The 16,287-nt window shown below is 33.0% G+C and overlaps 1 protein-coding gene across 12 annotated transcripts in view; it reads right to left on the bottom strand.

Moving 5' to 3' along the window:
• The window catches only part of NKAIN (Sodium/potassium-transporting ATPase subunit beta-1-interacting protein), a 205,763-nt gene extending 190,623 nt beyond the window's left edge, over positions 1 to 15,140 (bottom strand). For 4 of the 12 annotated variants that reach the window (XM_070108275.1, XM_036363048.2, XM_070108272.1 and 1 more), the window contains exons 1-2: positions 14,960 to 15,139; positions 12,880 to 14,633 (exon numbers count right to left, since the gene is read on the bottom strand). In XM_070108275.1, the coding sequence (XP_069964376.1) occupies positions 12,880 to 12,933 (54 nt within the window). In that variant the 5' untranslated portion in view covers positions 12,934 to 14,633; positions 14,960 to 15,139. Of the gene's footprint in view, positions 1 to 12,879; positions 14,634 to 14,959 lie in introns of all 12 variants that reach the window. The other 8 variants (XM_070108277.1, XM_070108276.1, XM_036363044.2 and 5 more) reach the window with 7 other exon arrangements.
• Positions 15,141 to 16,287: the final 1,147 nt, after the last annotated feature.

Below are 16,287 nucleotides of genomic sequence, written 5' to 3'. Positions count from 1 at the left end.
TACACGAGCAAACCTAATCGATAAAAAAAGATTTTCTTATGATGATTATGAATGATTATTACAACCTTTTTTTATTTTCGTATAAAGTTGTATCTCCATATGTCAGTTAATTTCCAATGGAATCATGGATAAGAAATCGTTGAAAGTATTGTAGAAGTGTTTTACGGAGTCTACTTTATCACGCACACAAGTCGTTTAATGGCACAAAGCATTCAGAGAAGGCGGAAAGTCATCGAAAACTTGCCTCATGTGAGTCGTCCACCCAACTCTGTTAATAACGATAACATCGAATAATCAAGCAGTGCTTGTTGGCATGAGACAGATAGCAAGGGATCTCAACATCTCTTCTGGATCACCTCAATACATGTCGGCTAATGTTTTGAATGATTTGCAAAAATGACGTCGATTAGAGGTCGGAATACAGATTTGTAATAAACTAAATTAAAATATAGTTTTGTTTATCAGTACGAATATTATTTTACCAGATTATTTTAAGTTAATTAAAAATATATATGGTTTATTCAAGGTTTTTTTATATTATCTCCTCTATTTGAAATTCCTATGCTGTAATTGTGCTATTATTTTACGCATAACTGTATGTATATAACATACGGTTATATATGTGATAAAAATAGACATAAAGTTCAAGCAATAAACCTATATATACCGTTACACTGTAACACCAATTTTGAAATACAGGTAAAAGAAATATATACGAGTATAGTAAACAAATAGTGGTATAATAAACAGTAGAGAAATTTAACACAAAATTATTTTTGTTCTGCATGGAAGCATAAAAGATCGAAACGGTTTGCGAAATCACCGACAAAAGCATAATAGAAATTATTATACAAAACGGTAGGCGAAAATAACAGCCATATGATCATTCATATATACATACATATGCATATGCATGGAGAATACTCATATGCCTATTTACCTCGCTTATGTAATATTTGTGTGCATTTCTAAAACTTAAGTACATACTTACATACAAATGTAACTACGTATGTATGTATGTATGTACATTTGTCCGTTAAATATGAAAACACACAAATGAGTTCATAGACCGCATTTTCACAGCCAAAGTGTTGAAATTTATCTTTTCGCACATCTCAGCGATATACAAACCAAACACATGCGTGCATACTCTCATATATACAGATCTACACGTAAATGTATGTATGCACATAGATAGCTAGCTAACTGCGCACGCATGGCAGCCGTATTTTTCACAGCGTGACACAAGTCATGGATATGGCTACGAGTATGAATGACTGTCCTTTTCTATAATGGTAATGGCAGAAAGTTCTGACATAAAAAATCAGAAACAAAGTGGCGTGAAAAATATGAACAATATGTGTAAGTGACTATTTAATGTAAGTAGATATGTATATAGAAACATACATACAAGTCCAGAAATGCACGAAATTGGCAAATGACTCGTTGAAGACACGCTTACATATGTACAATATGTACTTATACTAAATATCTATGCACCGCAAATATGTTTTATTTTTTCTTTAAGCAGAATCGACAATAACAAAATATACCCAAAAATAAGTGAATACATGCAAATAATATGTATAGCGGAAAAAATGTGGTACAAAAAGTTATTTTGAAAAAGAGAAATCCGTCATTTCCTGTTGGCTGCTTTATTGGCAACATATTGTAGTATTCATAAAATTTTGCGGCATTTTGAGCATTATGAATGGGAGACAGACATCTGGTTGCCAGACTCTTACATATGGAAAGTGAAGTATTCCGGATGCTAGATACTTGAGACCAGATACCAATTTCAATGTCACAAGGATTTGCCAACCAATTGGAAAATTCACTGAAATTTTCTGTCATAATTTGCTCCGTATACTGCCTCTCTCTCGTTTTCTCAATCATCTATTTCTTCAACAGAAAAATATATAATTTTAATAGTTCTCAAGAGGTCTGTATGTGAAATTTAAGAACGCTCTACTGTTTCTCAAAATAAGATATTCCGAAACGTTCCATAAATTGTTTTCGCATGAAGTTTGCAATCAAATCTAGTTGGCATGAGGTGAATTCCACCGTTGCATTTTCTTTTACGAACATAAAATTGAGACGATGTTGGCACTAACAATGCAAAATTAATAACTAACCTTTATATTGAGACATTCTTTTTTTCTTAAATAATGTGCGGCCTCAATTAACTTGGCCTCAATTAACTTGAGACAGGCTCAAAGATCATAAACGATATATGAGGGTCATCGCAGGCATGACAAGACGAAGGACCGTCGTTGTGTGACCACGTGACCTTTGTCGAAATCCGCACCGTGATTGATTTTAACGACGAATTTAATTTTTTTGCGCTTGGGGTTTTGAGTTTAAGTTAATAAAGTTCGGAATATGACAAACAATTTAAATATTCTACAAAGCGATATTACGTAGTATGAGCGAATGATATCTAATATTAATACATAGAGTTTGGAATTAGAACGGAGCTCATCGAAAGGAACTTGGGTTAGACAAAATAATTAAACTACGTAATTTTCGCACCACAAAGAATCTTTATCTATCTTTCTCTTCTCTAAATTTAAAAACGTATACCGGATATGCGTAAAATAGCTTAACTTGACTTAAGCTAAGATAGATATTCTCATATCTAGTAGAAAAATGAGCTTATTCTTTGCTTTATTTTGTAATGGTTTGAAAAATGGTAGTTATTAATCTATACATTACTATGGTACATATATATTTGTATGTATATATTTATTTAGTGATTTATTATATAAGCAGAAAATATTTCCTAAATGGTGCTTTGTGCCTGAAATTAATTTTTAGTTGGAAAAATATATTGTTTTCACGAAACTATGGCCAACCAAAGAAGGCAAACTACAAACATGTTCATATTTTTGCTTTTGACACAAGCCAAACTGTTACACATTTGATTGCCCATATTCCCATTTTATATTGAGTTTCTTTTTATAGTGCTCAAAATAAAATTCCAAGAGTTTTCAAACCAAACAAAATCATTCATAATTTCTTTGCGAATTTCGTTAACGATAACGATAAGGCCAACTGATAGCCGATTAATGGAAATAATATTAAATTTAAATACACTTACAAACAAACAAACATATACTTGTATTATCATTTAAGCAAATAGTTACTGAGCAGCCTTCTAAGTATTTTCATGACGAGTGGCCTTATCGTAAGGCAGTAAGCACACACAAGTTCATTGTTTCACACAAATTCATATACCTATTTACCATATATACATAGATATATAATATATTTATTTTTGATAGCTATATACTCATACGATTATATTAAATAATCATAATTAGCATAACAAGCAAATTATTTCGTAAAAAAAAGTTCCCTGCGGGCCAAAATCAGAAACTATAATAATAATAAAACTAAAAGTGTGAAATATGACAGATGACAGTTGAATACAAATGATTACAATGATGACGATAAAATTGCCCAAATGCGAAATAAATTTGTATAAAAATACATTCACAGAAATATAAAGGCGATAGAGCCGCAAGTTTACTTGATATTCTTTAAGGCGATAATGTTTATATATAAATATATTTTTATACCGTGAACAGGATCAGAGAGTTTTTGAGATATCAATCTAAAATTTGGCACACGTTCTTTTTCCCTCAAGCAGCTGCTCATTTGTCGGACTCGTCGATATCGGACCACTATAGCATATAGCTGCATACAAACTGATCGAGCAAAATCAAGTCTTTGCATGAAAACTTTTTTATTTTATACTCACCAAATTTGGCATAAATTATTATTCAAGACAACGCTACGATATTCGAAGAAATTATTCAGATCGAAACACTATAGCATATAGCAGCCATACAAACTGACCTATAAAAATCAGTATACAGATCTTTCTATACCCTTTAGTGCTATAATAAATGCAACTCTGAAGGGTATTAAAGCTGCATTACAGCCACAGTTAACATTTTTTTCTTATTTATAATTTGTTTAAAATTTTTATGTGTTTTATTACTACATAAATTAAGTTTATAATTTATTGATATCAATCAAACAAAATGTGGAAAATAATCATTTTTGGTTGGATTTTCATGAAATTTGTACTTTTGTACTTAAACACGTATATAAATAGGTGTACTTATGTATATACATTTCCATATAATATTTAATATATAATCCCACACACATGTGGGAGCGCTTAAATTGAATGTCAAGCGCACTGAACTTTTGCTCTATTGCCAATTAATGAACAATTTAGTTAATTAATTAATTGATGTAGAGCAATTTAGTGACACATTGATAATGATTACTCGCCATTCAAGAGAGCTAAACATCATTATAACTATATATAGACACATAAATTAATTTTGCGAATACATAGAGAAATAAACTACATAAAATACAACGTTCAAATTTATGTGGTGAAGTAAATATAATAATTAAAATTTTATTGTAAAAAAAAGTACCAGACCAAAACACAGTGAAGGAACAAAAAATATATACTTATATATTTTTCTATGAACTTCCTTGCGGTTAAAGCCTAACCAGAAACTTGTTAGTATGCAAGAATGAAGCCGAAAATCAGCTGCTCGGTAGAATTCTTCATGCCGTTTAACTCTCTACACTTCATTGAGATTAATTGAGATTAGTAATCACATCAATTGATAGATGATTATGTGCTGATATCTAGATAAGAAATGGGTAAAAATATGTTTTTACGTATTTTAAACCTTATCAGAACCTAACCTATAAAAAAACTTCGCGATTACGACTCAGAAGGCTTAAGACAAATAGTAAATTCACATTTTTTTTATTAAACTTCCATTTATTATGCGACTGTGAGTTGTTGAGAAGCAAATATAATTGGAGAAAGTACTATTTTCCACTTTATCCAAAAGAAAATTAATTTTTCCGAAAAATGTTTCGGGAATAGTTCCCTGCGCTTTCTGCATGTATCGTCGTGAATAATACACATACGGCTTGCATGTGACGCCAGTAAGTTGTTACCTGTGACTAGGCCGATGATATACAGCAATGAAAATTATATTTTAAGAGATACATATTGTATATAACTCTTTTGATATATTATAAATAGCATAGCAAATGGTTATACCACTTTAAAGAAGTATCCGCATTATCCCTTGTTTTAAATTCGACTGTATAACTTTATTTTTATTGTCACTCACACTTTTATTAAGAAAAGGGTTGAGCTCAGCGTGAACATAGAAATGGCGAATAGAAAACGGCCTTTAAGGGGCAAACCTATTGTGAAATTACAAAAAAAATCAAATTGTTTATTTTTCCATATATCGATAATGTTATAACATTTATAACTTTAGTACGTAATTCTTGAAGGTGAATTACGTACTAAAGTTATATATGAAAACATCAAATATTTTTTTAGTTAAAACATTTTAAAGTGTAGCCGTCAATAGTCACTGTAGGCATCCGTATATCATTAAACGCGTTTTTCTTAAAACTACATTTTTCGAATTTGCTACTCGGAGACAAATGATACCATACCTATAATTTCTGCATGTTCTGTATATAGTTCTCTATACAACAATCTATCAGTTTTTTATTTGATTAAAATTCGAATTTTGACAGCCCAAAAACGACCAAAATTTTCAGTTAAGCACAACTTTTTATTTTCAAACGCCACAATTTTGTCAATTTTTGATATTTTTGCGACCCTAGGTCATTGTAAGGACAATACCTTCTAGTAGATTTTTTTTTAGGTTTCATCAATGGAGAAAGCCGAAATCACTGCAGCAGTGGATAACCTTTTGTTTAGCGCCGTAGATCGCAAGTAGCTCAAACAAATTTTTTTTTCAAAAATTATTTTTTTTTTCAAAAATTATTTTTTTCTTCAAAAATGTTAATGCATGTTCTTAAAATATCTATAACTATACCCTTCAAATTTAAGACAGTTGATACAGTACAGAAGGTGAAAGCCGTTTCAGCCAAGGTTTATAATAGATGTATGGAAAACTGGAGCCTTTTCATGCTCGTGTTAACTCAGAAGCCTTTTTTGAAGAGTATAATAAATAAAGAATTGTATTAAAATACGATTAATTTTTTGTTTTGATCAGTCCGGGTCAAATAGGTCAGATGGTATATGGAGATGTTACCAGAATCAAAATAAAACAGAAAATTTTATATACTGTGCGCTATAAAAATTGAAATGTTTTATTTAAAATTTACCAATATGAACGGCGTTGCCACTTTTATCGATTTTATAAATAATGAAAAGTAAAAAATTTTAGTACGTGCTTCAAGATAGCGTTATTTAAAAAGAATTTTAATTCAGTTAAGATTATGGCGATGCCATCTGATTATAAAACATACAACATTATTTGAAAATTTACAAAATTATAAAATTTGGTTGAATTATACTCTAATCAATTTTTTACTACAGCTAGCTAATATAATAAAACTCAATACAAAACCAAACAAGTGCGATTTTTTTGCATTTGCACACATAAAATGCAACGCAGTCGCTAACATTCGATCAACCGCGCGATTTGTTGACACACAAAGCAAGTGAAACGCGACATTTCAGTTTTCAAGCGCAGCGAATTTACTGTTGCAAGTAAAGCAAGTGCGTTCGGCACCAGCAGCAATGAGTTGCAAGCGAATTGCACTTGGCCCCCATATAGTTGAAATATTATATATATACAACAACAGTGTAGCTTGCTTGGCAGCTACTAAAATAAGTTGTGGCCGGAGTTGAGAGCCACTGAATTGCAACTCTTGGACGAAATGAGGTCCATCACAAGCAACAACAACGGCAAAGACTACAGCAGTGGCAGCAACAATAGCAAACACTATAAAAGTAACAGCACCAATGACAAAAACGACAGTGGCAAGGAGAAGCGCTACATTAACTACAACAACAACAATAAAATGAAATCAAAATGAAGGCAGATCAGCAGAAATTGCTGCTGCAGCAGGCAGTTTGTTGGCAGCCAGACCAGGTTTATACATATGTATGTAAGTATGGGTGTTTGTATATATGTATGTATGTGTATGTGAATGTATCTATAGCCCCGCCAAATCATAAAAAAGTAAGCGAATAGCGCGCATTATCAACAGCCGCAGGGCAGGCAAAGTCATCAGCAAACCGTATACATATATACAAATACGCATACATATGTACATACATATACTAATAAAAATTTAAAAAAACATTAACTTCGGCTGCACCGAAGCTATGACACCCTTCACAGGCGCATTTCTTATAGCATAAAAGAATTTAAAAAAAAGATATTTATTTTGATTTTGATGGATCAGTTTGTATGGCAGCTATATGCTATAGTGGTCCGATCTGTACGATTTTTTCGAAGATTATATCGTTGTCTCAGACAACAATCCATGTCAAATTTTATAAAGATATTGTTTCAAATAAAAAAGTTTTTCATACAAAGACTTCAATTTGATGGATCAGATTGTATGGCATATAGCTGCCATAGTGGTCTGATATCGGCGCTACCGACAAATAAGCAGCTTTTTTAGGAGAAAAGGACGTGTGCAAATTTTCTAATCGATATCTCAAAAACTGAAAACAAAAAATTCCCGACATAACCTTTTGAGTGTTACAAACTCTGTGGCAAACTTAATAACTACCGTTGAGGGTATAAATTTTTTTGTTTTAAAAAATAAAAGAATGTCTGCAAAATACGTTAAAAATCTGCCACAAAAGAAAGCATAGCGCAAAAACTGTCATGCAGCAAGAAAACGAGTGAGAGACATGTGTTGCCACATGCAGACACTCCGGTTTGGCTGCCTAGCTGCTACAGCGACATTTGCTGGATGTTGCTGCTGCAACTGAATTTTATTAAAATTAAATTTGTGCCGTGCGTTGCATTGTCAGCGCTTCAGCGGCGCTTAGTTGATGGTTTTATGCAAAACTACAGCAACAACAAAAACAACAACAAAAAATGCATCGAGTATGATTTTTGATTTTGATTTTTTATTGCACTTATTTTTATTTATTATTTATTAACTCGTTTGCTTTTGCTTTTACTAGCGCTGCCTCGGCCACTCTTCAGCGTTTTCATCTCGTTTTGCTACGCTTTGCTTGGCCGGTTTTGCAATTTGCTGTCGATCGAACGATTATGCGGCTTTCACTATTGCAAGCCATTGAAATAGACACAAAGCGAGTAAGAGTAGAATGCGAAAAAATGCTGTTATTTTCCGCTGCGTGTTTCGTAGAAAGTAAAACATAAATTTCGCATGCAAATTTTGCAGTTTTATTTATGCAAATCACTGATAATAACGGTTGGGTGTTAGAAGCACATTTCGCCATAATTTGGCAGATCTGCAATTATCTGGAGTGCTTGCTAAAGAGTAATCTCTGCTAAACTTGCATACTCACTTTTTATATTTTCGCAATTTAAATACAAAATTTGCACAAATTTACATATGTGTATCGCCATATATGTATATATATCTATATAATTTGCGTGCACTCAACAACAACAAAATGCATTAAAGCACATTAATTTTTTTTTACTGGTTTCATAAACGCAATAAATTGCAGCATTGCACCTCCCCGAAGGTCGCCCAAGCAATTTAATATCTACAGCCGTAGCTGCCATTTCATAACGGCGATACGTTATAGGGAGACGCACTTGTTTTAAATTGACCAGATTCAGTGCACTACAATACCAAAACTAGTACGTTATCTCTGCACGAACTTTCTCTAGTTTGGAACTAGTATCAAGTAGGATGAAATTCGAAAGGCGATAAGGAGAAGAGAAAGCACACATTCATTGATCTAGATTCAATGTTCACTTTTTGTGACCTGGTGCTTACTTTTATTGCAGTGGTTATATGCTTTTGTAGCGGACCCTGTTTAGAGAACAAGACGCAAGTTATGTTGGTTGTCATCGAAATCATCTGACAAAAGGCGTGCTGTTTCGCCAGGTCGAACCAGAGAAGTGTATTAGATGAGTCTGATTCATTAAACTTGGATATGTAAGTAGTAGTGATTATCTAAACGAATGGACTTGCTGATTGATAAAAGATGATATAATTTTGCAATTCACTAAAATAAAACTAAATAAATGAATTATTCCGTTAACATCTCAACCCCCCTTATGAATCAACTCAACACATTTTGGTTAATGTTTCGGGTATGAAGCGTACAGAAGCTGAGCTCTTACCAAAATACCAGGGTTTTTTGCAAAAATGAAGTAGAGAGAGAAGCAAAAGAGATGTTTGACAACATAGCTGATTAGTGGGCCGAGACGTGGGTTTATGAATATGATGTCGAAACTGTCCAAGAATCTAGCGAAGGCACTAAAAAAATGAGCCGAAACTAAAATAAAAAAAACAAATTTTGCTGAAGACACTAAAGGCGATCCCAGCCGAGGCTTATAACAAGTTTATGGAAATTTACTAAAACATTGGCATGCATGTACTTGTATTGGTTCAGGAGCTTTTTTTTTTGAAGATGATAATAAAAATTTGTATCAAAATACGTAAAAAATGTGTTTTTATTTTGCCAGTCCGGGTCAAATTTGATCAGATGGTAATAGTATTGGATAGGTTATTTCAATGAGTACTACATACATATGGTGAGAAAATTGTTTACAATTTTTGTAATTAAATACAGACTATCTAGAAAGGAGTGCTGGGTAAAAAGGGAGCTAAGAGGATTTTAAAAATATATGCAACATATTTATGCATCCTTCGAAAAAAATGTCAGTAATGGCAAGTCAAGTGGAAAATTCTTACGTTTTCTTTACTAAAGTCGAATTGATAAGCTAAATCAATTCTTACTAAAACAACCTTTTCAATCAATCCAATGACAAGACAGTTAGCATTGACTTTTAAAGAACTCCTCGTCAAAATTTATATTTTGCAATCAAATAAGATGCAGATTACGAATCATGCCGGTACCTAATATACTTTGAATGGGCAAGAAGTTATTTAGAGACACACTATTCGCTCAAATGTTCCAGTTAGAAATCTTCGAATTATTTTCATTGATCTCAAAGAATCTTAGCTTTTCCTGGTCTTTTAAATCCACATAGCCTTAAAACAACTTTACTGCAAGTGTATACTCGTAGTTGTTGCTTTTATCTTGCATATGCTTTACATTTTCGTTATTTCTATTGTATTTTCTAATATCTACACTTTATCTTCGAGTCAGTTGATTATTACAAATTGTCGAGTCTTCAAACCAGTTTGAAGCATTCTACAAATCTCTACAGGACACAAACGAGAACATTTCTCCACATGGTACTTCATGACGCTGCTTAAAGCTTGCTTATGGAAAATTTATAACCGATTATTTTCTACAGCCAAACCATTGCCAGCCATTGCAACAAGCAACTGAAGTAGGAGCCGCCGCAACACCGCAACACGCCATATGGCACAACAACAAGGACAGATACAGTGTTACACACAACCAAACATATGTAAGATTGTTGGAAAATCTCCTTGGGATTTTCCTTAGTTCTCAGTCTCAGTTGTAGCGTGGCTTCTTGTCTTTATAGCGTTGCAGCAGCTTGCCAACTGTGTATTACGCGCAACGAACACACACGTGCAGCATGCAGCCACAATGCGATATATAGAAAGTCAGCGTTACATATTTATATAAAAGTTGCTGCATACACATATACGTATGTATGTATATTTATCTGCAGAATCATGTCTTCTTATGGGTTCCTGCGGTTGTTGGCAAGCAACTGGCTGGGTGCACTTTCAATATGGAAGTTACTGCGCGTCTACGGTTGCCTTTAGTACTGCATATGGTATGTACTCGTATGTGTGTATGTGTGGTATTCCCCCACTTTGGTTTTATCTCGGTTTGAAGCATTTTCATTTGACGGCAGCAATTTTGCAACGAAAAGCGTTCGCCAATGCCGCAAGTTGTGTTGTCGATCTTAAAGTGATTATGCAATTCAACATTTCAACACTTCAATACGAAATTTTTTGTAAGTAAAATAGATATGCAACTACTTCAACTTCTTAAATTTAGTGCAGAAAATGTCGTTAAAGAATGTGGAAGTTATGTGCTTTCAGACACCAACATTTAATTCTGATGTGGGTAGCGTTTACTTTATAGTGAAGACAAACGATGTGTGAGTCTCCATAACATATATTTCAGGAATATTAATAAATATAATATATATTAGATAGAATATAGTAGATAGATATATATTATAGAATATTTTTTTCGTCAGACTTTTCGAGAGTTTGATTACAAAGAAAAAGTAAGACAATACAAGTATACCGTTAAATCTCAACTATTTAATTGCAAAGCTAAATTAAACCTTTAAATTGTGCCACAAAGATCAATGAGAAAAAAAATTATATTCCCGCTTCAAAATACGATTACAACAAGTCTTTAAATAAACCCATTAAAGTACAATTACAACAAATTTTACAGACGTTTGCACATTTTTGTCTTTGCACGTCCATTTAGCGACCTATTTGTATCACTTTCATTTGTACTAATTGAATTAAAGGTGTTAATGCTCTCAGTTTCCTTCTTTTTCATTCTTTTTTATTGCTCACATTTACAGAAACAAATACAAATGTCATAAAAACAGGGTAACCAAATCAAATCGGAGTACAGATAGGAGCCGTTAACTACTGTAGACAGGAAATGGCGCTGGAATTACGAACCTACGTCATCACAAGTTTTCAGAAATATTAAAAGCAATAATAGTACAGGTTGGTTGAAAAGTTTCTGCGCTCGAAATGAAAAAATACTGTTTTTGGTACGATTGGATTTTGGTACGAAACATATTTTTTATTCAATATAATCTCCCTTAACTTCAATAAACTTATTGCAATGATCCTACAATAATTTTATGCCATCTCTATAATGATTTTCCGAAACATCTGCTAAATACCTGTCAACGGCTGTAATAGCTTCTTCATTCGACGAAAAACGCTTTCCACGAAGGAATTCTATCAGGTTTCTGAAGAGGTAGTAGTCGCTGGGCATCATATCTAGTGAATACGGTGGATGCTCAAGCAATTCGTACTTTAATTCGTTGCATTTTGTCATTGTTAAAACATTCTTATACGCGAACTGGTCCCTTAGTTTTTGAGATATCTGAAATTTTGCACATGTCCTTTTTCCGGCAAGAAACTGCTCATTTGTCGGGAACGCAGATATCGAACCACTATAAGATGTAGTTGACATACAAACAGAGGGATCAAAATCAAGTTCTTATATGACAAACTTATATTTGACCAGATTCCTTCACCAAATTATCTGGATTATTATTCAAGGCAGCGCTACAATTTCTGAATACATTGTTCCGATGGGACTACTATAGCATATAGCTGTCATACAAACTGATCGATCAAAATTAAGATAAAGATCTTTTTATGCAATTTTATGCTACCTTTAAAGAGTATACACATAAGTAGCTTTGGCATGTCGAAGTATACGTTTTTTCTCGTTTTAAATTTTGTAAAGAAAATAGGGAAACAATTTTTGGCCTTACCCCCTCCCGTTATAAAAACTTTTTTGATTAAAATGTTATTATATTATTTGATATTTCTGTTCTAATCTAATCTTAAGTGTTATTATATTATTTGATATTTCTTTTCTAATCTAATCTAAAGTTCTGACAACTTTAACCTCTGTTTTTTCATATAAAAAAATTACCACCGTTCAGAAAACATTTTACTATAATTATATATGCAAATATATATTTTTTTTTGCACTTTAGGAATTAATTTTGCCCTCGCTATCATTTGCATTTACTAATTGCTGCATAAAATTCATTGGAAGCACTTAAACCGATATTTCGTCGCTAATTATAAAACATACATATGTATATGTACATATACGTTCTTTATAAATGACCTACAAAAAATATGCACATACATTTGTATATATTTTTTCTGAGTACTTACCATTTGCAGCAAGCATGTTGACAGCATAAAGTGTCGTCGCGTACACGATCCCATGACATAATTATTCCATTAAAAAGTTGGGGACAGAAAATACTATGTGGATATACTGCTTAAAAAGCGCTATCCACTGCCCGCAGGAAGAAGAAGTCAGCAGAGAAAAAATGTGCCACTGCAAATGTTGCAAGTGCGACAATTTCCGTTCTGTTGATGTCGTTTATTTATTACCCAACTAAGATGAACCAACGCTAGGTACGTAGATCTGACTCAATATTCCAAGAAAACACAAAAAGTCGACACAATGTGAAAGGATTAAGTAAGTATGTATATGCACCCAAGCACTCAAAAGCAAAGCACAAAGGAGTTGGCGACTTTCACAAGTTACTTAGCACGCTGGCGTTTCCGGCTTGCAAACGTAGGTGCAGCTGGCTATGCAGCTTCGAATTGAAGTGTCCAAAAGTAGGTGCTGCCGTAGTCAGAACTTTTGGCAAATGCTTCTTGTTGGTGGTTTTATTTTTTGTAAATACACTTTTTGGTTGGTTGTTAATGTTGCTATTACAGAAACTGCTGCAGTGTAGTTTTTAGTGGTTTTGCATTGAATTTCTTGAAGTCGTGCGCTTTTTGTTGCTTGCGGTGGCACGATTTCACCAAAAAAAAAAAAATAGTGGAGAATTACTGCAAAGTCGTTGAACAACTTTGTAAACACAGAATTGCGGTAAAACGCTACCGGTTAATTATTATGTTGCAGTTTTTACACTCGAAAAACACACTGCAATTACAGAAAAATGCACTAGTATTTATTTAATTTTATTTTTCCATTTACTATAATCTGCTTTGAAATGTTTCTGCACAATTCGTTTTCTCCTGCAACTGTCACTGTTCTCGTTACCTTTTTTGATCTATGACTTTATCTCACTTCTTTTATTTACACATATGCGCAAATACACATAAGTACATACATACATATATATCGCAATATTTTTATATATCTTCCTGCCTTCCACTATAAGAAAACCTGCTCTCTGCCGGCACACGATCACAACAAGTTCGTGTATACGGCTTGGTAGCAACTGACAGCAAATTCAAGAATGCGAACAAAGTGGAAGTAGCAATATGTGCAAAGGTGTGCGTGTAAACAACTCGTTGTGCTTGCCGCTGATGCCCTTTACGTATACTGACTTCACTTTTCACCGCTCTGCCTACGGCTAGTTAGAAATGCCCGTAACAATTCTTATTGTACTGCTGTTATGCTTATCTTGTTCGTACGTACTATTTCTATTGTTGTATTAATTGATAGTTTGGTACGTTTAAATAATAGTTTCTTATTTTTCTTCGCATTTTTTGGTTCACACTTAATTTTCTTATGCTTTTCAATATCAACTCAACTCAATAAGTTATTGACCTACGTCAACAAAGGTAAGTAAATAGCAATAGCGCAGATCGCTGCAAGAATTTATTTACGCTTTCTTTTGTTGTTGCTTTCTAATTGTAGACACACATACATAGATATCTAAGCACTTATGTATGTACAGCGATTGGTTTGCAAACTTTTTGTAACACTTTTATCACTTCCGGTTTTTGCTAATTCATCAGCACTCTACTCTTATATTTTTCTTTTATTTCCAATTGCCATTTGTTTAATAATTTATTTACATTTATATCTACAATTCTGTTTTGCACACATTATTCACCACTTGGCTTACAATTGCTTTGCGCTGCTTTGGAATTTGTTTCTTTTTCCGCAGGTATGACTCAAACTAGAAATATATCAACGAATTCAACACAAATACACGCATACGCACACACAAAGGTAGGCGACCCGCATTCAACGCAAGCAAACACCTTCAAACCGCAACGACTTCTAAGAACAACAACAAAGTAAACACTACGAAAAAAAAATCGTTGTGTTTTTCTTCTTGCTGTTGTTTGGCGAATGCCTATGCACTTTTGTTGCATTCACTTGCGGCGAAAGAAGCGTGTGCGCTTTTCAAAGTACTGTTATTTTCTCGTATGCCTAAAATATAAAATTATTTTGTTTCGTTTGTTATGAAATTACTTAATTATTTAAAATTGAATTTCATACTTTGCACATTTAACCAACTGTTTTCTAGCTAAATTTCGTTTGCTCACACATTGAACGCGACACTGTATGGCGACGCCGACACACTAGCGCACCGATCGGGAATCATGCACGAATAACACTTATTATTTTACACTTTACACTTTCTCGTCCAACGGATAAAACTAAACTGAAACTAGTTTGACCACGGTTTCTTTGCTATAGCGGCCGCCACTAGTGTTGAGTAATTAATTAATAGATGGCACACTAGTGCTGTCTCTTTCGAGCGGAATGAGTGACAAGTATTTGATGAGGCTGCCAATTGGTTGATTATTATTTTTTATACGAATATTAATGTAAATAAACATTTTCGTGCATCAAATCGTTTATTTTTTTATATGAAATATGTTGATTAACTATATGAAATAGTTAGTGTTGTCACTTGTAGGTGTTTGAACAATGTGTGTGAACTTTATTAAATGAACATCACAAAAATACGGCAATATTCTTTATTGCCTGCCACTTGTTGCACATCTGCATATAATAATTATGAGCGAGAAAGAAGGCATATTTGTTTTAAAATGTGAATTGAGTGAATTCTTAAGGTTTTTGTCTACAATAAAAGTGTTTGAATTCAAAGAGCACAAAGAGAGTCCGTTATTTGGAACATATGATATGCAAAGAGGATGCAAAAAAAGTCCGTTAGGTAAAATAACTATATAGCAATGTATTTTCTATTAAGGGGGAAGTAGCGATTAAATTGCTTAAAACAAAAAACTACATTTTCGCCATTTAGTTTTGGGAGAAATAAAACGATGCACATAAACTTGATGTCATATACATATGTACAAATGTAAATACATATGTATGCTTAAAGAATTAAAAATAGACATTTACAATGTGAAACAAAAAATAATTGACTGTTGGTGGTGCTGAAAGTCGTGTCACCGCTGACATCAGAATTAGCTCTAAAGATCACGACCGCAATTTTTATCTGAAATCATAAAATCAAACATTATTCCACTCGAGAGAATTTTCTTAAATTTCGAGAAGTTCAAACATTAACTATGAAAATGAGACTTAAAATAATTGGCTTTTAAAAAAAAAATTGATTATTCCGCAATTAAAAGTTTTTTGTTATGCCCTCTAAGAACTACTCTTTCCGTAATTTCTAACGTCAATTTGAAAAACATGGTGTCAAACAAACACCCTTTAAAGTGACAGCATATCTTTCACAATTTTTAAAATCGGCTTTAGATATTTTGCAATAATTTTTTAGAGCATTTAGCTATCAATTAAGACAGTATAAAAAAAAAACGTATTTAACCACTTCCCTTCTTAAGTAATTTTAT

Source organism: Bactrocera oleae, chromosome 4 (genome assembly GCF_042242935.1).
Source record: "Bactrocera oleae isolate idBacOlea1 chromosome 4, idBacOlea1, whole genome shotgun sequence".
Classification (NCBI taxonomy): domain Eukaryota; kingdom Metazoa; phylum Arthropoda; class Insecta; order Diptera; family Tephritidae; genus Bactrocera; species Bactrocera oleae.
Note: the sequence above shows the minus strand (reverse complement) of the source record. Positions and strands in the feature narration are given on the sequence as shown.